Consider the following 19732-nt stretch of genomic DNA (forward strand, 5'->3'; position numbering starts at 1 on the left):
TCTAAGATTCTTGCAAAGAGATGAGACTACGAAGCAATGGCATTTGATTTGGGTGAATAGGGTAAAGCCACAATTACTGAATAATACGGAGGAAAATGAGTGCTAACATACTTCACAGGCGGCGGACAATGCCCTGCTATGTGTGTGCTCACTCAAGAGTTTTAATGTGAAACGCTGCTGTGTATTTTCTATTTTGAAACATAAAAGACAGAACACAAATAAAATGCTTTATATTCAAGTCATTCGTATTCTAAAAAGAATTTTAATTCATTCCACTTAAAAAATAAAAGTCTCCTCATCCCCCATAATGAGTACATTAACCACATATTCACATAAAGAAAATGTACATACATTCAATTGTTTACAAGATTTATCACCATATAATCCATTTACATTCAAGGGAAGTATATGAACTTATTTATTTGTATATATTTGGAACTTCTGTATCTCATCCCTTTTTAAACAACCAAGATAATATAATATGCCTATTCTCTAGAAGTCAGTTCATATAAGATGATTTAAGGTTATAAGTCTCTTTTGAAGAATTACAATAACTATACAAGGGTCTAGTACTTCTTCTAAACATAAGGTTGAAGCTACAGCTTACTACCTTAGGTTACATCATATCCAATGTTTGAGATTTTTATTTAGGCTGTTTAGTTTGTGAGTAATTTCAAATGTTTCAAGCAATCATTTGTGCATCAAGGAGAAAAAGCACCAAGGAGAATGATGTCCTTTTTTAAAATGTTAGATGAAATTACAATAGTCATTTCAATCTTTTTTCCAAACTTCATCATTTGTAAACACCATTTACTCACTACGACGAATGTTCTATCTTTTGAGTTTTCTTGGTGAAATCAACAAATACACTGGACATAAGAATGAAAGCACAAGAAATATATCATGGATGACACTAACAGCAGAACTCCCATTTTAGACCTGAGTCCATAAGTCTCAAGAAAAACTCAGAAAATCAAGTTTAAGATTTACAAATTTAGCAGTTATAGTTCATAAAAAAAAAAAAAAAACCAACTCTAAAAATGCCTCTCTTGCTAATACAGAAAAAAATTTTTCTTGTGAACCAAGAATTTTTTCTTGATGGTAAAGAAATGTATAAAGAAAATATTTTCTACAGATTAACTTGTAAATTTATGTGTATAAATGTATAGTTCTCCCACCTGCATTTGAATATTCTAAATAATTCACAATAAAAAATTCAAAGCACAAATTGAAAAAATAATTCATGGTCTATATAATCCAGTCAATAAATATTGCAGCATATGTTACTGTAACAATAACAAAAAAATTCTAATGTAAATGGTCAATGAGATCTCTTTGGAAATGTACTTTTTAAAAAAGTCATCAACACATGAGTGATCGTGTCTGTCCAATCTCACTAAGTGCAATCCTGTAGAAATGCAGGTGTGTAGAGAGGCACCTGAAGAGAGTGCACTTTGGTACCAGTCAGCCGGATTTCTGTGTCCTTTGTCTCTGCCACAGGCACATGGGAATCATCACAGTGACAGTGACAGCAGTTTTCATGAGTTTTGTTACACAAAGCGGACAGACATTATTTGAACATTTCTAGATGCTGCCAAAGCTCCTTGCCTGGATAAAACCAGAAGGTCCTCTAGCTTCCGAGGTGTTTAAAGAAATATACAGATGTATAAAGCAAAGCATGATAAAACATGAACCGCTGGCTCCAACTGGATTCAGTCAAGGTTTCTTAGACATCCTTGGCTAAGCAACAAGTCCCTTTCTAACATGGGAACTTCCGGTTCTGGTGTGTGCTCATCTTTTCTTCCCAGTGCTTTTCTTGGGTTCGTGCCCCTCAGTTTTGCTACTTAAGCTCTTCTTCCGAGATGAGGTATGGGGAGCCATTGCCAGAGATGGTCCGCCAGCTGCTATGCAAACAGAAGAGAGAACCAGTGCCGTTGGCATTTGCACACGTCATCAGGGTTAAGAGAATGGTGGTGGGTGATGTGGCTGTGTGTTACAGTTGTGATAAAACATCAGAGGCTTTCAATATGACACTAACCTTTCAGAAGTCAACACAAATAGAGAAAAGTAACGACAAACAGGCTGGGTTTCTAACCCCAGCTTTACAGTTCACTCTGTATTCTTCATGGGAAACACTCACTTATCATTATGAGTGCAATCCAGTCTACTAATCTCATTCATACTTGGGGACAGGCCTTTGACCTTAGCTCCACATTCAGAAATCCAACTGCCCATTAAAACTGTTCCTACTTCCATTTAACAGGAAATATAAACTGGTTAAAACTGGCTATCATTTCCTCTCTAGGAACCATATCCTCTTATGTCTTCCCCATCTCATTACCATGCAAAGGTGGAAGGCTGGAGGGCCAGAAGCACTTCCTCTCAACTCAGAACCAACATCACAGTCAGGCCTAGCCAAAGAGCTAATCTGAATGTAGTTACCCCTCTACTATACAGGCACATGTCTGTCAGGCTGACATTTCTTCATATGACACACAATCACTCAGCCACAGACAGGAAGAACAACCTTAACAACGGCGAATCAGGACAACAGAAAGTGACAGTTACTGGAGCAGAATCAACATGTGTAAGGAGAAAGCAGTGCAGGGTGGTCCCCCTTCGCTCCTTCCTAACAGCTTGTATCTGAGAACCTTTCTCAAGGTCCATCACAGAACTTGGCTAAATCTCCAGCACTGCAGTGAGTCTTACTAGTATAAAGAAACAGATGACAAGTGCAGCTGACAGAAAGGGCCAGACTGTAATCCACACATGAACTGTGATTAGGACACTGCATGCACAGACAGCCTCAGGTAGCGCAGAGAATACATGATCTGTCAGCTACTTCAAGGGATATCATTTTACAATCTGAGTTTGGCAAATTTAACTCTTTATTTTTATAATAAAGCAATATTCTTTGGAGAGTTATTATTGAAATACCAGACTCTAAAGCTTCTATAACATACTATTTATAATGTCTAGGATTTAATTTAAAAGTTACTTAATACACAAGATTAATGTATGGTATTATACATATTTAATATATAGTAAGGGACAGAAAAACATCTTTCTTATAAAAGAGAAAACCTACCCAGAGTAATCAGAAAATAAATAATTTAAAAACAATTTTTAAAGCAGCAACTTCATGATCTATGGTGAAATAAATCATTATGTTCATAATGAATAAAAAACTTTTAAGTCTCTAAAGAAAAACTAAGATGAATCAAATAGAAAGCTTCAAATTCAAGGATAAAATAAAAGACCTGAAATAAAGTGGGTTCTATTTAGAAGCTACTTGATTGGATCTTTGTATGGTTTTGTTATCAGCGTAATTGTGGCTTCGTAGAAGGAATTGGGTAGTGTTCCTTCTGTTTCTATTTTGTGGAATAGTTTGAAGAGTATTGGTGTTAACTCTTCTTTGAAGCTACAGAGGAGGAAGCGTCAATGAGGATCACTGCACGACTACAAAGGAGGAGGGAGCGGGGAGGAGGGCGAAGAACAGAGGCAGCCACAGTCACAGCTGAAAGTCAGGGGCACGCAGGGCACAGGCACAGGCACAGGCAGAGAAAACTCAAAGTGTGCTGCAAACATGGGACATACGAACAGTGGGGACCAGGCGAGACGGAACATCAGTGGTACCGCCAGGCAAGGAGTCCTTCCTATCCAGAATTCGGTAGTAAAATTAAGTTGCAAAAACAGACAAAGACCTTTCTGTCATGAGAAAATGACTGTGCTGTCAACAGACTATGTTGTCAATAGTAAAACATTTTAGGCTTAAGGCAAAGAAAACTGGATAAAACCACAGACTTTGTGAGGAATGACAAACATTGGGAGAAAAAAGCGAACCTGGGTAAAGTGTAGGGCCTCACCCCCCTGTCCCCACTTCATTTCGGTAAGGTAAACATAATTATTTAATGCAAGGATCACAGTCCTATATTTTACTGTTTATGTCAGGAATGGAATTAACACATGCACACAGGTGACGATGGGGAAAGGATGGAGGTAAAGACGAGGTTAAAGAAGCCAAAAGCATCCTGTGCATTGTTTTGGATGATACACGATTAGACCATGAGATGCTAAGAACATGTATTTACGGCAGTCAATAAAATACAATAAAAGAAAAACCCAAAAGGGATTATCTAAGTGAAATTCTATAGTATAACAGAATAAGCATGATGGAAAGGAAAAGTCAAAACCAAAAAACCAACAAATAAAGAAGGCCTGTCACTAATTACAGTGAGTCGGTGGAAACCAAGAGGAGATGTCATTCAACAGAGCAAGCAGAGTCCCGAGTAGAAGACAGTCTTTTGAAAGTCCAAAAACCGGGAACAAAAAGGCAGAAGGCAACGGCTCGTGCCCGAGACACTAAGACAGCTATGAAGAACGAGCAGCGCTGACATCTCATGATAAAGCGAGTGATTCTCTGACAATTCTGCCATAGAAATAAAACCTAAAATCCATTCACCAAGGACTTCAGGTGGAAATGAAAATCCTGTGGAACATATTGAGAGAACACGGAAGGAGAACTAGCTCTCAGGTGCTTAGGAAAAAGGACGCCCTGAATGCACACTACAGAGCAAAGCCTTCTTGTACGTGATACAGGAACGCACACATCTGAGTGTTGCCCACTGTGTTCCCATGGTTGTGTGTGTGTCATGAACACACACCATTCACCTGAGGAATGCAAGAGGGCCACAGATCACATTCAACACCATTTTAAGTCTGTTACTTAAAAATGTTCACGCCATGCATTTATGGATAATTAATGGGTAAAGATTAGCCATGGGCCCTGCCATCCCAGGAGCATGCAAACCTCTGGTCACCTCATTCCTGCTGGCTATGCTGATGGAAACAAGCCACATCCCTTCTGCTGTTTTCTTCACTGCCATGGACATAAGCAGTATTAATATCTTAGAAAAAGGAACTATACAAATGTCAGTTTTGTACTGTATAAAAAAAAATGCACCAAAATTTTATTAAGATACCTGTGCGATTTTGAGCCCTGTATCTTTATAGCCTTATTTGACTGTACAATGTTCAAATCTACTTAAAATATTGACTGATTTCATAAGGCAAGACTCCAGAGGGATTTATCTGGCAGAAGTGGAGGTTAGCTGTGGCAGAACAGCAGCAAAGGCAACCTCATCCACCGGATGTTTACAATGCAGCCAAGCACTTTAGACAAGCACATCCTCTCTGCCAGTTCTACAGAGAGCCATTACCCAGTTGTTTTTCCTGGAGACTGAGGATGACAGCTCAGCGGTTAAGAGCAATAGCTGCTCTTCCGAAGGTCCTGAGTTCAATTCCTAGCAACCACATGGTGGCTCACAACCATCCGTAATGAGATGTGACTCCCTCTTCTGGAATGTCTTAAGACAGCTACAGTGTACTTACATATAATAATAAAATAATCTTTAGAAAACAAAAAGAATATCTAAAGACATTAAAACCTTGAAAAGAATCAAGACACCTCTGCCATGAGTTTTTATAGTGAAAGCCTGGAGCTCTGAGACATCCAGGAGAGAACAGAAAGTGAGAGAACCAAAGGAACGGGGCTGGGGAGAAACCGCATCAGAGCAGACAGCAGAGTAAGACCTCAGGGGAAACCACAGACATGGAGTAAGTCCTCGGCAGCTGATGATGAAGAATTGATCCACAATCACCCTGGCCAGAAGAACAAAGATGCTGGTAAAAGAGATGAATTTGGCAGTCACATCGCCAGACTACACACGGAAGATAAAAAATTCTGGGCAACAGAATTGTTTTATTTAAATATAAAACAATGCCTTAGGCCCAACAGAGCAAAACAGAGGAGTTTAGAAAAAAAGAACAGAAAATCTATCTTATTAGCAGATTCAGGAGAGACCGTGAAGGCCACAGAGGCGAGAGGAGGACACAGACACAGACACAGACAGAGTGTGTATGTGAGTCAGCATCACTAGGGGAGAGCAGGGGCTATGACTCCGCGTCACGTCAGTGCTGTCCGGCACCCACAGACTCAGACACATCTCTAACCTGCTTTGCTGCTCGCTTTGGTGCTCTTTAACGTAGCAGGCGGTGTGGGGAGGATCTTCGTAGGTGTATAAGTATTTAAGGAAATTTTCCTTCTCATTCCTGGGCTGGCACGTGTGGCCATAGAGACTGAAAAGAAATATATAAAATTGAGTAACTTCGTACGAAGTCTCTCTTACTACTACAGAACCTCTTCTCTACTATCACTTTACAATCCTGAAATTGAACCTAGGAACTTCACACAGGCTAAGGACGTGCTGTAACTCTAAGCCATATCCATATCCCTTGCCCTCTTTCTACTTTGTATTTTGAGACAATCCTAAGATTGTCTCAAATATAGGCTGGCCCTATATTCACTCTCTGTTGCCCAGGCTAGCCTTGAATTTATAAGCCTTCAGCTTCAGTCTCCTTAGAGGGTAAAATCTAAAGTTACCACCTCCTTCCTAAGGCAGCTCCAAAGGGAAATAGTTTAGAAGCACCCTCATTACCAAACACAATTGGCTGACAGCTGGCCTCTGGTACCAGAAGGAGAAGAAATGGCAAAGGGTCACTAGAATAGCTAATGTTTCCAAACTGGAAATTCCAATGGGCTGGGGGATACTATGGAGCTAAAAACAACAAGTGCTACAAAAAAAGAAAAATACTTTTTTACCCTAACAGCAAAAAATATTGCAGAAAATCTGGATTATTCATAGAGCTTTAATCTTTTACACACTAATGTAACTCTACGGGAGTGTATAATCAATTTCAAAACTTACTTATCCATGAACTCTCTTTCTTAATACACATGGATAGCTTCATCAGAATACATACAAAGCCCGTGGTTCTAATTGGGCATCTTTTAGAAAAGCTCCTTCTAAAACTGGCTGTGGTGGCACACACCTGTGCTCTCTCTCAGGTCTTGGGGAGTTGAAGAAGGAGGGTTAGCGTGAGTCTGAGGAGAGCTGGGGTTGCACAGAGAAACCCTGTATCAAACGTTGAAACAAATCAACAGTAACAACCAAGTGTCTCTAATCGGTTAGCAAAAAATGCTAAGGGGCAGACACGTGCTACGTCCACGTGAACCTCTCTGTAAATTATAAAAGATGAAGATGAGCTTTCAGACAAGTATAGCTTTTAAAGAAGATGACACTAACTCTATGTAATACTGTTTACTTTGACTGTTAGAAAAACAATTTTGGGGTAAAATCAAGAAAAATGGTATAGCACACAAAGGAGTTATTAATATTATTTCCTTACATCTGTCTCTCTTAAAAAATTCTCTTCACAATTACCACTGAGTTTGCATCTTTAAAATTTAGGCTATATTTGCATAGTATATTGTCCAATAATCAAGGAGTGATGAAAGTGAATTCCATACCCATTTCCGGGACCTTTCGCATAACCTCAGTCGATGGAGAAGCAACGGAAGCCAGAAAGTCATCCACTTGCTTTAAAAACAGGGCATTGTGAAGCGTTTCTAGAGGACAGATGGATGGTACCATGGAATACAGCTCAAAGCCTAAAAGAGAAGAAATAAAGGGCAGAGAGTGAGATTGGCTGTTTTCCAACTCAGTCATTACAGAGGGAGGCAACTTACTTAGGGCTGGAACGTTCAGGTTTTTACATGCAATCACACAAATTCTTTCAAGTCATGACACCAGATGCTATGCGACATGGAACCAAAACAAGATATGACCATGACCACTTTAACTGTAACCAGACAGTACAGCATGCACACACTCCTTCAGTGTCGCTAAGGCCTGAGAATAACAAAGAAGAAAACCTGGGGCAGGGAGAGACACAGTTTCAGATTTTAATCCAACATTAGATTTCTTTAACAGACGAACAAGCTGATGCCATATTTTCCTGATACTTACAGTATCAAGATAATATCAACTTCAACAATTAAATAATGATGGCGGTAAGTGCTGACGCAGACGTCAGGAGTTAATTCTGTAGTTGACTGTGGAGCATAGACTGTCACTTTTCTCTAAGGCCACGAACACGCTAACAGGGTCCTTGAGCAACACTTCCTCATCAGGCTGGGGAAGACATTCTGAACATGACTTGACTGAACACCAGCCATTCCTCGCGTGGAGAACCCTGGCTGAGCAGGTAGACGGAGCACACAGCAGTGTGAAGGGCTAGGGTCTCTGTGTTTAACAGCTGCACAGGCACACACAACTTCCTGGGGAATCATGCAGCAATGTGCTAACCAAATCAGTGACACAAAAACACGTGTAAATACAAATGGTGCTTCTGAGACAAAAATATTAGCTTTTAATTTGTAAGAGTAAAATGACCCATTCATTTAAGCTTTATTTAACTGAATGGCTTTAAAAAATTGTTTTCATATGCTTTTAAGATCGCAAATGTCTCCCAGAATTCAAACTAAGTCTTCTGTGAAGAAATACCTCCAACACTCAAATTCAGATAGAAACAGGTTAAAAAATAAAAATTATCTAAACTCAGACTGCAAAACAGACTCTTTTCAACACATGTATGTTCGTCGCGAGAGCACATGCTATTGGATTTATTTAAAATTTGGGAGGAACTCAAGAATTGCTGGAATTCTCAGTTGGAACAGGGGAAACTTTTAAAAAGGGAACTGAATGTTGTTATGAAAATAATCAAAGGATTAATAAAATTAATACTTGATTTCCAGATGCAAACCAAAGCATGACAGACTGTTCGTTTCATGGGATGTTAAACAAAACCAAACAGAAGGAACAATCAAATATCACAGCAGCAGCAGCAGCAGCTGAAGCCACCTCCCTCAGTCCACACTGAGCAAGGAGGCTTCCCGATTCCTTTTCTTCTGAAACACCAGTGGCTCATGCAAATAAGCACAAATCCTTTCTTTGTGAGACCCTCCTCCCTTGGGGGCTCACCCTCTGGGTGACAGTTCCTTTCTCTCGCCTGCAGGATTTCAAAGCTGCAAATGAGGCCTGATCAAATTGCTCTGGATGACAGACCCTCTTGCCATTTGTCTCAGCAGCTCACAGCGTACAATGAAAGGGTTAGTGCGGCATCTCCCTGCTGACATGTGGGAAGCCATGCAAACATACCACCGGAGCCTAGACACTCCTGGAGGACACGGACCAGCACCTGGGGGGAGGGGGACAGGCACTCGCACAGAGGCCCAGAGAATAAGGCAAAGGGCTGTCAGAAGATACTTTCCACCACGCTCCTCAACTAAAGACGGGGGAGGGAAGTCCATGATGGGGTTAAGGTGGGAACAACACGGGAAGTCACTGGACACGACAACTTGGACAGATAAGACAGAACAGCAGCAACGAAAAGGAAGTATCAAGCTGTATAGTGTAGAAAAACCTCATGTAAAAAACCCTAAGCCAAGGGAATATAAAATTACTCCTATTAAACTGAAGTACTTACCACCACTACTAATCCTACCACCTCAGCTAAACACAGAACTTTCCCAGAAAACCCACAGTGCTCCCAAGAAAACACAAGCACCATACAAAGTTAACCGCTCCTTCTGTAGGGATTTCTGAGCCTGACTTTCTCAGGACTCCTGTTTCTCTTCTATGAGGTTACCAAGCATGTGTTTTGTTCCAGCTGAATCAAATCAGAATGAGTTTTCTCCAAAAAAGTAACATTTAAACAGCAATGGGGAGTTGGGGGGCTGTAATGTAGGTTGAATTCATAAAAGTAAGATTTTGAAAGACTTATTTGCCATTACAAATTAAAAACGAAACACTTTAGGATAGGAATAAAAGTCTGCTCATTACGAGTGAAAGCAAGAGCCTCTGTGGGGTTTGAAACCCATTAGTAAGCCAAGCAGGTGGCTTACGTCTAATCCAAGCACTTGGGAAGTCTAAAGCAGGATGATTCCAAGTTTGATGTCAACCTGGTCTGCACAGTAAGCTCGAGGCTAGCCTCATTACGCTATCAGAGCCTATCTCAAGCAAAACAAAAATATCCCCTAACACAAAGAAATCAGTAAATACTCCCTCTGGCTCAAGAAGATCAAGCTTTGGAACAAAGGACACACACGCTGCTCTCCACCTCACCATGATGGACCCTGAGCATAACCAAATGGAGTTTCTGGATCTTAACTTCAGTTTTCCTTCTATCAAAATTCTTTCGTTTTTAAGGAAAACCAAAGGCACCCAGGCAGCCGTAAACCGCCCGGCCCCCAAGTTGATCCTGGAACCCGCGCCACATCCAGTGTTTCAGACAGAGGGCCAGACAGCTGCTGGGCAATGACCCTGGGTCCCAAGACCTTTACATGTCTCAGGGGGCTCTTTGTGAGGGATTGCTTTGTATTTTTGTAGACTACTTCAATAAAACAACGTGATCAGAAAAATTAGGGAAAAATTGTTAAGAATTAAGAACCAATTAAGAAATAGTAATTATATTTCTTTTTAAAAAATTGTATAAGCTGATCACTTAAGAAATTAGAATTTTCAGCTGTTAATTTAGAATTAAAACTCATCATTACTGTGGTCATTAGACAATGTGACAAGTAATGTTCAATTATTGTGAAAATTACAGCAGAGAAGGGACCAAGACAGTATCAGTCTTTGGTACATTAGTTGGACTTGTATGCCAACTAAAATTAAAGATTGATTAAGTTAAGTGATACTGTGTACCCCACAATTTGAAATAAAAGAAAAAAATTAAAAAGGGACGAAGCAGGGAGTATCTTTTAAAATAAAAAGCAAACGTACCATTGGTTGGGTGTCGAGCAAATGAGATAGAAAACCTTTTAACAGCAGACCCGCGTGTGGCGTCTGAGAAAGAGAAAAACAGGTACCTGAAGTTCACAGCTGCCAAAGGAAGGACACTTAAAACAGAGGGGGAAAACAAATACATGAGGACATCAGGAATAGGTGACATGCAGAGGGGACAACGGAAGGAAGCCAAGGACTGGTTAAAAGCGGTAAACTGGCTGGATGGTACAGGCAAAATGCTTAATGAAATACACAGAGGAAAGGAAAGGATGGCCTGGCAATTCCAGTAAATCTGTGTCTTCCTGGCTACAGTCAATCTGTTCACAGAAGAGCAAACGTTTTTTAAACAGTGCTGATTCTGAAAGCAAGTGCCCCTTCTGTCATGAGGGGCACATCTTTAGGAGCCTCAGACATTCTCAACACCAGAATATTAACTCTGAAGTCATGTCAAGAGGGACTCAAAGAATGTTCCCACTGCACTTTATTTTTATCAAATGACTACCAATATATTTTCTCTTACTAATCCTTCCATTCATTTCAATGCTAAGTAGTTTTTCAATATTAATAAATGAGTGTTGACAGGGGACAAGAGTTTATGAGAAATTTATTCTTCATAATCTAGATTCTCCTTCAGCTGAAATAATACTGAGACTTTAACATTTCTTTTGTGACAAAGCACTTACTGCACATGTACGCTGTATGTAACTGCTCGTGACCGACAGAGCCTGAGTTCTGTCGTGTGGATCCCAGGACGCACTGGCAGGCGTGTGGGAACCCGACAGGGCTCCGAGGCAGTCTGTGGCCTCGGACTTGCTTCTGAGAGACGCCACTCGTGAGCGTATGCATGGGTGCAGGTGTGAATCTGTGTGTGCGTGTGCGCACATACCATCTATGCAGCCAGAAGAAGTCAGCTTTTTACGATGAGTACGGGCATAATCCTGGAGGTTAGGTGCACTTGAGGAACCCCCGAGCACTGAGGTGCTAAACAGGCCCGCACAGTGAGACCCTGATGGGTTAGAGAAGACACATACAGCAGGTGTTCTTCCACTCACATTGGGAAGGCATGCAGCATGCAATCGGCGGGCTCTTACCAATGCACGGGCAACCTTTGGCAGTGCCTTGGACAGAGCCACAATAGGCTAGCAACAGTCTAGTGACACCTGTTTGATGCAGCGCTTCTAATGGCCAGCGCTATTCACCACAGGTACAAATGGAACAATTCAGTACTGGAGAAAAATGCCTTCTTTGAAAAATAATATTCCAACATAATCATCGAACATGTACATGCTAAAATTATTGGAAATACCACCATAAAAGTTAATTTAGGAACAGGATAGAGTCTTACAGCAAATTGTAATGACTTTATATTTATCATATACATATGATCATGTTGTACTATATATATCTCATGTACATATGGTCATATGTACATGATATATATATATATATATATGTATATATACACCTTTTAGCAAAAATTAAGCCATATTATATATTTTTAATATGCACTTAAGAAATGAATGCCCCTGAACTAAGAATTATACTTTCTTATGAAAAAAGACAAAAATCATTTCTTTTTCAGTCACTTAACAAGGACTGAAAACAGAAAACTTTTAATGAAGGCCTCCAAGGAAATACATCATTGTTACGTAAAACACAGCCAGTATATATCAATGTGCTATTTGTAGCAAAAATTCAGACATAAAAAAGTTCACCACCGAGGAAAGTGTAAATAATTCCTGTCAAATATATAATTATGATCACTCAGTGAACAGGAGTCATGTATGTTCACATGAAGATACCACAGGAAGATCAAATGCCCTCAAGATAGAGTGGAGGACATTAACTGCAGAAAGAGTCATGTACACAGGTACCAACACAGGTACGACACTGTAATACAGGAGCACATAGTGACATCGAGTCTTCCTTTGTGTCAAGCCTACTTAGATAACCAATTAGAGAACAGGATATGCCGCCGAGTCACAGCTTAGCGTCAGGTCAGTGGGTGAAAGGGGCATTCCACAGTGCTGTTCTCATATGCCTGAGGAAGCAGCTGCCCGCAGTGCAATTAAGAGCAAGACTGTGCTGAATTTCACTTCAGTTTCCCAAAGAGCTGCTCCTTGGGAGATCTAGCTGCCCCTGAGAGGGTCCTTAAAATCCTTTGACCTTCTTTCTCATTTTCTTTTTACCTGCCATTGAACTATCACCTTTTGTTAAATTCATGGGTCATCATCAGCTGATATTTTTGCACTTTCTTTGGAATGTGTGATCAGTTCCTTTTAACACTATTATTGGTCCTAAGTAAGGAGTTTCAGGTCAGCACTCCACATACAGAACTGGATCGCTCCAGTGACGGGGTCCGGGTGAAGCCTCACTGCTAAGCAGTGCTGCCCCCAACGTTTTCCTTTGCCGCTGCTTAAAACAGCTGAATTATCAAGTTAGCTTTGACATTTCTGACTATACATGGTGGTATGTGTTTTTAACACCAGCTCCAGAGGCAAGTAGAGTTCTTTAAGTTTGAGGCCAGGCCTTGGCTACATAGCAAGTTCCAGGACAGCCAGGAAGATACCAAGAGACCGGCCTCAATAAAAAAGAGGGGAAAAAAAAAAGATTAAAATGTTTGTAATAAAATGGCCTATTTTTATCCTTACCTGACTAACAGATTTGCTTTACGGTACCAAGTATGGAACAAAGAAACACTCACATATGTGGCAGACAAGTTCTCTGCCACTGACCCGCAGTCCGGCCCTCTTATGACTACTAATCTTAAGGTTTTTTTGTTTTGTTTTTTTTTTTTTTTAAATTTATAAATTTAACTTGCATTGGAAAGTCTTTGTCTGTAGTCCCAGTACTAGGGAAGCAGAAACAAGGGGTTTCCACCAAGTCAAGAACAAGCGAGACCATAACAACAACAGCATCCCTCCCTCAGAAGAAAGGATGGAAGGAACAGACTGGCAAACAGACCAGCGGAAGCCAATGCTGGCAGTCAGTCAGCAGAGTGATCACTCAAAGGGTCGGACAAAAGGAACAGACACTGCTTCTTACAGTACGCAAACTGTATCTTAAATTCTGAATTTTATGATCCAACAATTCTGAGCTAGTGCACACTAAATACAAACTAAAGCATAGCATTTGGTCATGATTTTGCCACTGCAGAGTTTCAGGAGAGTATAAAACACAATTTCCTTACGTCACGTACCTACTGTAGGGTTCTGCTTCTGCTCCACAAGCGTTCTTGGGGTCCGGAGGTAGTTGGCATTTTCAGATACAACCTGCATAGAGAAAGTGGAGACTGAAATATGCTAGTAGAATGAATCTGCAAATCCATTATTTCATATGCACCCTGTTCCAGACAGACAAAGGTTAATAAGCTGTATGATAAATATTAGTAGAAATACTTAAAACATGAAAGTTCATGCAAGATCCCCTCGGAGGGGAGTCCATTTCATGAGGTCCTTGCAATGAGGGGGTGTGAGGCAGGCATTGATGACAAAGCAGAAGAGACGAGGAGAGACAATTCACAGACTGAGGTACTTCACTTTCTCTTAAAGGAAGCCCACTGCCCACTGTTACACAGCGCCTGTGTTCAGAGGGAAAACAACCACAAACAAAAGAAAGGACAGATAGACAGACAGACGCTGTCGAAGTCACCATACAGCTTCTGATCCATGCACAGGGCTTTATCAGAGTAACCTTTAAGTATTCAGCCTTAATGGATACCATAATCCCTTTTCCTACAATCGAATGCATTAAATTTCCAAGAGGAAATAGCTGAAATTATCAGAGAAGTCGTGTGATGACAGGCCTTCCAGTATACAACCAGAGAGTTTTAGTTTCGAATGTCATCAAAGAAAGTCCTTCTGAAGTTACTTAGTGAAAACCATTTTACAAATTCACACGTGCCTGTTGTTGAGTTTGGAAACCATGCTGTATATTTCCCTTATGGTATATATTTCCCAATAAGGGGATCATGGAGAGACCAATCAATATTAGATATCTATCAGTAATTAAGACCAGGCCACATTAATTTTTGATATTTTTCAAATATTTCACATTCACAGCAAATTTTAAATGGAATGAAGCTTTTCAAATAATGAGGGGATATCAAATATTCTTAACCATCAAAGTGTATTAAGTATGTTTCTTGAAGTTTGTACAACAACTAAGGTCTAATAAAGCTTTCTTTCCTTTCTAATTTATTTTTATTAGCAAGGCTAAAAACCTAGGAGAATTAGGATTTTTAAAATCTCCTATATATTTAAAAGCTCCCCAATAAAAATGCAAAATGCACGCCGCAGGGATGGTTTCTTTCCATGAAGTATTGAGCAATCTCAGAAGGATCCTGAGGTGCTAAATTTAAGACAGAAGGATTTCCTCTGATGTAAACGACAAGGGATTAGATGTCCTCAAAAACAGCTGTTTGTTGCTCTGAATGCAGGAATGGAAAATGTTTAATGAAATAAAGTTTAAAAACCTGTTGCCATGAGCCAAAAATACTGGATGTGAAAGCCAATGATTTGGGGGAGACAGGGGAAGAGGTGATTTGTTCCCCTGATCTGCGTCTTCGACGCCCAGTACCCACACCACTGGTATAATGCAGCCAGGTGCCAGTGCCCTCTGGGCTAGACACACTCAGGGGGGTCTCTTCCTGGAAGTAAAAAAAAAAACAAAAAACAAAAACAAAAACAAAAAAAAGGCAAAAAAAAAAAAAAAAAAAAGCAGAGCATGCAAAGTTAGATACATTAGAGCCAAATGATCAGGAAGAAAAAAAAAAATACAGTTTATTTGCATTTGCTTATCCCTCCAAGGCAAATTGTTAACCATTCACTTGTGTGAGCCACATAGTTAAATCCCTAAGAAATTATATAACTGGCATATGGCATCAACAATCGGAAAGACCTGATTACCTTTAAAGACATAAGCTATATTTTCTACTAGTTGTCCCATCTTCCTCAAAAATTAGAAAATTATAGTTTCTCTTAAATGAAAATAGTTAAGAATAAAAGGAATTTTGGCTTATTTTATATTAGTTATTAAAAAGATTTTGTGCTAATTGTTGTTTGGGAATAAAGGAAATGGATTGGCCACAGCTGTAAATTCAGAGGTGATCAAAGGGACGGTTTTGCTCCAAGAACTTGTGCTCACCCTGCCTGGAGAGCAGAGAGGGGCAGGAGGCCAAGCCTACAGCCTACACTCACTGTGTACACTGTGCAGGTCCAGAGAGTGAGTTCAGACTACAATCTCCTGTTAGGAAACGAAGAGAACAGCCTTTCTCTGTGTGTCTTTTCAAAGTAAAAACTGACTCCCATGGATTTGGAGAACGCTGGAGAAAGTCTTCAATTTTTACTTGAATAATTTATCTTACAAGTAAAAGTTTGGCACACCACAACATAGAAATAATCTCTTGGAAGCAACTACTTAAATATTACTGAGAAAAGGGTTTGACAATGTGTGGTGTGTTAGGAGTTATGCACTGCAGGGCTTCGATTAGCCGTGCTAGCAAAAGACACACGGATCCTGCAGAGGGCACAGGAAAGGGTGTAACTGAAATTCTGAAAAACTTGCTTAAAAGTGGCTTGTTTTCTCACTATATCAAAAACACTGCTTTCATTACACAAATGATGGATTAGGTTAAATAGGTTTAGGTAATTTCTGTTTATTTGTTTTCTTAAGTTAAGGATATCTGGACAAAATTTCAGATTTCTCAATTTCTGTTTACGTTTTAATAGAACAAATGATCACGAGTAGCTAGCTTCCCTCTTCTTTTTAAACTGACCTTCTATAATTAAGTAGAAATAGTATCTTAAAGCGACATTAACATATAATTTCTTTTATGAAGTTATAACGATATACTTTATGAATAGTTTCCCCCCAATATGTAACTGTCAATTATTTAAAGATTCAGAACAACCTGTATTATTCTCTTAAGTGGGGTAGTGGGAATTCTTTTTCCTTTATTATCAAATGCTTGATAATGTTAAACATAATTCTATATACTTCTTATATTTAAACATCAACAGAAAGTAGGTGATTTAAGAGTTCCTGGTTTTTCTCTTGGGAGCTTAACTTCAGACTTATAAGCACTGGCCTCAAGCAATGCGAGGAACATCACAACAGAAAGTAGGTAACTCAAAGGTTAAAGTATAAAATACTTAGACACTAAAAACTAATCTAAGCTTCCTTCTAACCAGTCGACTTTTATTATTTAGATCTTATTCCTTAACTGAGCATAACTGGTTTAACTTAATTATAGATTTTAATACGCCATTAAAAATTTCAATTATGTCATCAAGCGTCCAAATTCCTATATAGATTTCTGCAATCTGGCTAAGAAAACCTATAGTGTTACTAGTATCAGGCATTATTTACGCATCTCAGGCAAGTTTTATCTACTTTTATACCAAAAATTGCTGATACATTAGGTTTTTTAATTGAGTTACTTACTGAAGAATAGTCAAAATGACAAGACAAAGAAAATTGGATGAGTTTAGCAAGTTCTTAGCCACACCTCTGTTCCAGAGCCACAGCCAACACCTTTCTCAGAGATGCACACATAGCTCGGGTCTCTGCACTTATCTCTGGGCGTGTCGTTTGTTCACTGGTTCTGTGGAGCCTCACAGAACCCAGGCTGGCCTCATAGTCACTAAGTAGCCAAGGGTGACTTTGAATGTCTGAATCCCTTCTCTTCCTGTCTACCTCCAGAGTGCGAGGCTTATAGGTAGATGCTACTAGGCCTGGCTTATCTGGTGGTTGTTTTTAACAGCATCTATGGTTTTTTTTTTAAATATTTGTTTGAAAAATAAAAAATGTTCATAACTCAAACTGTTCAGATTTCTAGCTGTACAAGCAAAGCTGTATTTTCTTTTCCTTTGAGTCACGATGGTTAGTTTGCTCTGCACAGGACACTGTCTCCACAGATACTCACCTCACTGGTAGTTATCTTCCTGGACCTTGGAAGTGGTGATTTCCTGTGTATATGAATTGGCTCTGACACCAATGGTTTAAACAACATCACGGCCCGGTCAACTTCATCTCTTTTAGAAGTATGAGGCTCGTCATCATCGAATCTAAGGGACCTTCTGCCTTCATTCTGGGAGAAAAGAACACATATCTCTTAACACTCGGATTCAAAGGCCTCTCCTGAGCAGCGACGTGCCAGGAATGCCAGCAGCACTCTGAAATCAGGCTTGTGAATGCACAGAGCAAGGACTTGTCAAGTCTCACAAGCAAACAAACTCTAACTGTCAGTAAGATGCTGCTGATAACCAACAACCAGCTGACAGAGTTATTATATCAAAGTTTTTCCTCAAGTGAATTAATTTAATTCCTTAATTAATCTTATACCTTCTTAGCATTGTGAGAGACAAATTGCTTCAAGAAATATACATATCCTGGGGAAAGGTTAGGCACAAAATGACAATTATAATCATATAAAGCAAGTCTTTAGCCAAAGTTCATCAAACAGGCAAGCGGATAACAATTCTAACAAAAAGCTGTTGAATTTAAAGTATTTTGAATAGTCAAATTTTTTAGTAAATATTTCCAATAAATATGAGAACATATGAAAAACAACCACTCTATGATCCTTGATATTTTACTGAGTGAGTACATGTGCTAAGAACTTAGATCAACTGGATATAGTCCCAGGTTGTAGACAAGTTAAAATACCTTATACCAATATTACATCATTATGTATTAGAATATAAAATCATTAAACAAACTTAGAACCCAATGAGCCACTGTTGAGTGGACAATAATGTTTTTAGTTACAAACTATAATAAAGGTTACTAAAACTGAGGCTCAGGTGAGAACTAGAACTTATAAGAAGAAACAAAGAGGAGTGTTAAAAATAACTAAAGTCTATTGTCAATTTGTAATAATACCACTAAGTAAGTAGAGCTCAACAGAAAACTGAAAAATATTACTGATCAAATTAGTGAGCTGGAAGAGAAGTGCAGAGAAATGTTGCATCTTAAAATGAGAGAAAAATAATTAAAGTATATAGAAAAGTATAAGAAACACTTGGCCAGGGCTGGAGAGATGGCTCAGGGGTTAAGAGCACCAACTGCTCTTTCAAAGTGTACTCATGTAAAAAGAAAGAAAAGAAAAGAAAAGAAAAGAAAAGAAAAGAAAGGAAAGAAAGAAAAGAAAGAAAGAGAAGAAAGAAAGAAAAGAAAAGAAAAGAAAAGAAAAGAAAAGAAAAGAAAAGAAAAGAAAAGAAAAGAAAAGAAAAGAAAAGAAAAGAAAGAAACCAACCAACCCTTGGCCAATAGTTTAGGATCCATGGTAAGGGTAATGTACGCAAGGGTAATTATTTAAAATGTTATTTTAAATATTTATTTACTCTAGTTACCATTTAATTAATTTGTTGGTTTTAATTACCTGAAAATTATTTAAAATTTATTTTGACATTTATTAAATGCCTCAAGCAGGTGTTAAAAAAAAAAAAACAGTGTCAACCACAAGTAACACATAAAAATCAATTAACTGCTTAAAAAGATAATGTGAGAATCCTGCCAACAAGAAGAAAGAATTAAAAGACAGGAAAAGAAGACAGTAAGGAGATGAAAGACTACAAATACCATTATGTATATTTATCTTAAATATCACAGTAAATAATTGTTTGTGACAAATCAAAGTATAAGATTAACCATACAGATCTCTCTCTCTCTCTCTCTCTCTCTCTCTCTCTCTCTCTCTCTCTCTCACACACACACACACACACACACACACACACACACACACACGTACACATACACAAAATACTAAACACTCAAGTTCTATTTACATATTTATGTATTCATACATATATTTGTAACAACAGTAATAAAAAAGGCCATGAATTTGAGAGAAGGTAGAGAACCTGGGAGGGGCTGGAGGGATGGGATATGGGAGGAGCTGGGGAGGTGGGACATGGGAAGGGCTGGAGGGATGGGACATGGGAGGGGTGGAAGTGAAGAAAGGAAGAAAGGGAGGTAGAAATGATACAACTACATTTTTAATAAAAACAAAACAAAACAGAAAATGGATCCGGTGTAGTGGC

The 19732-nt window shown here is 39.1% G+C and overlaps 1 protein-coding gene across 17 annotated transcripts in view; it reads right to left on the reverse strand.

The window, feature by feature from the left end:
- Positions 1 to 242: 242 nt before the first annotated feature.
- Positions 243 to 19732, reverse strand: part of Ppip5k2 (diphosphoinositol pentakisphosphate kinase 2) — a 67288-nt gene continuing 47798 nt past the window's right edge. For 5 of the 17 annotated variants that reach the window (XM_052191768.1, XM_052191765.1, XM_052191766.1 and 2 more), the window contains exons 24-30: positions 17614 to 17778; positions 15163 to 15336; positions 13888 to 13960; positions 10686 to 10748; positions 7370 to 7510; positions 6013 to 6138; positions 243 to 1904 (exon numbers count right to left, since the gene is read on the reverse strand). In XM_052191768.1, the coding sequence (XP_052047728.1) occupies positions 1792 to 1904; positions 6013 to 6138; positions 7370 to 7510; positions 10686 to 10748; positions 13888 to 13960; positions 15163 to 15336; positions 17614 to 17778 (855 nt within the window). In that variant the 3' untranslated portion in view covers positions 243 to 1791. Of the gene's footprint in view, positions 1905 to 6012; positions 6139 to 7369; positions 7511 to 10685; positions 10749 to 11574; positions 11695 to 13887; positions 13961 to 15162; positions 15337 to 17613; positions 17779 to 19732 lie in introns of all 17 variants that reach the window. The other 12 variants (XM_052191781.1, XM_052191780.1, XM_052191772.1 and 9 more) reach the window with 8 other exon arrangements.

This window comes from Apodemus sylvaticus, chromosome 9, assembly GCF_947179515.1.
Source record: "Apodemus sylvaticus chromosome 9, mApoSyl1.1, whole genome shotgun sequence".
Classification (NCBI taxonomy): domain Eukaryota; kingdom Metazoa; phylum Chordata; class Mammalia; order Rodentia; family Muridae; genus Apodemus; species Apodemus sylvaticus.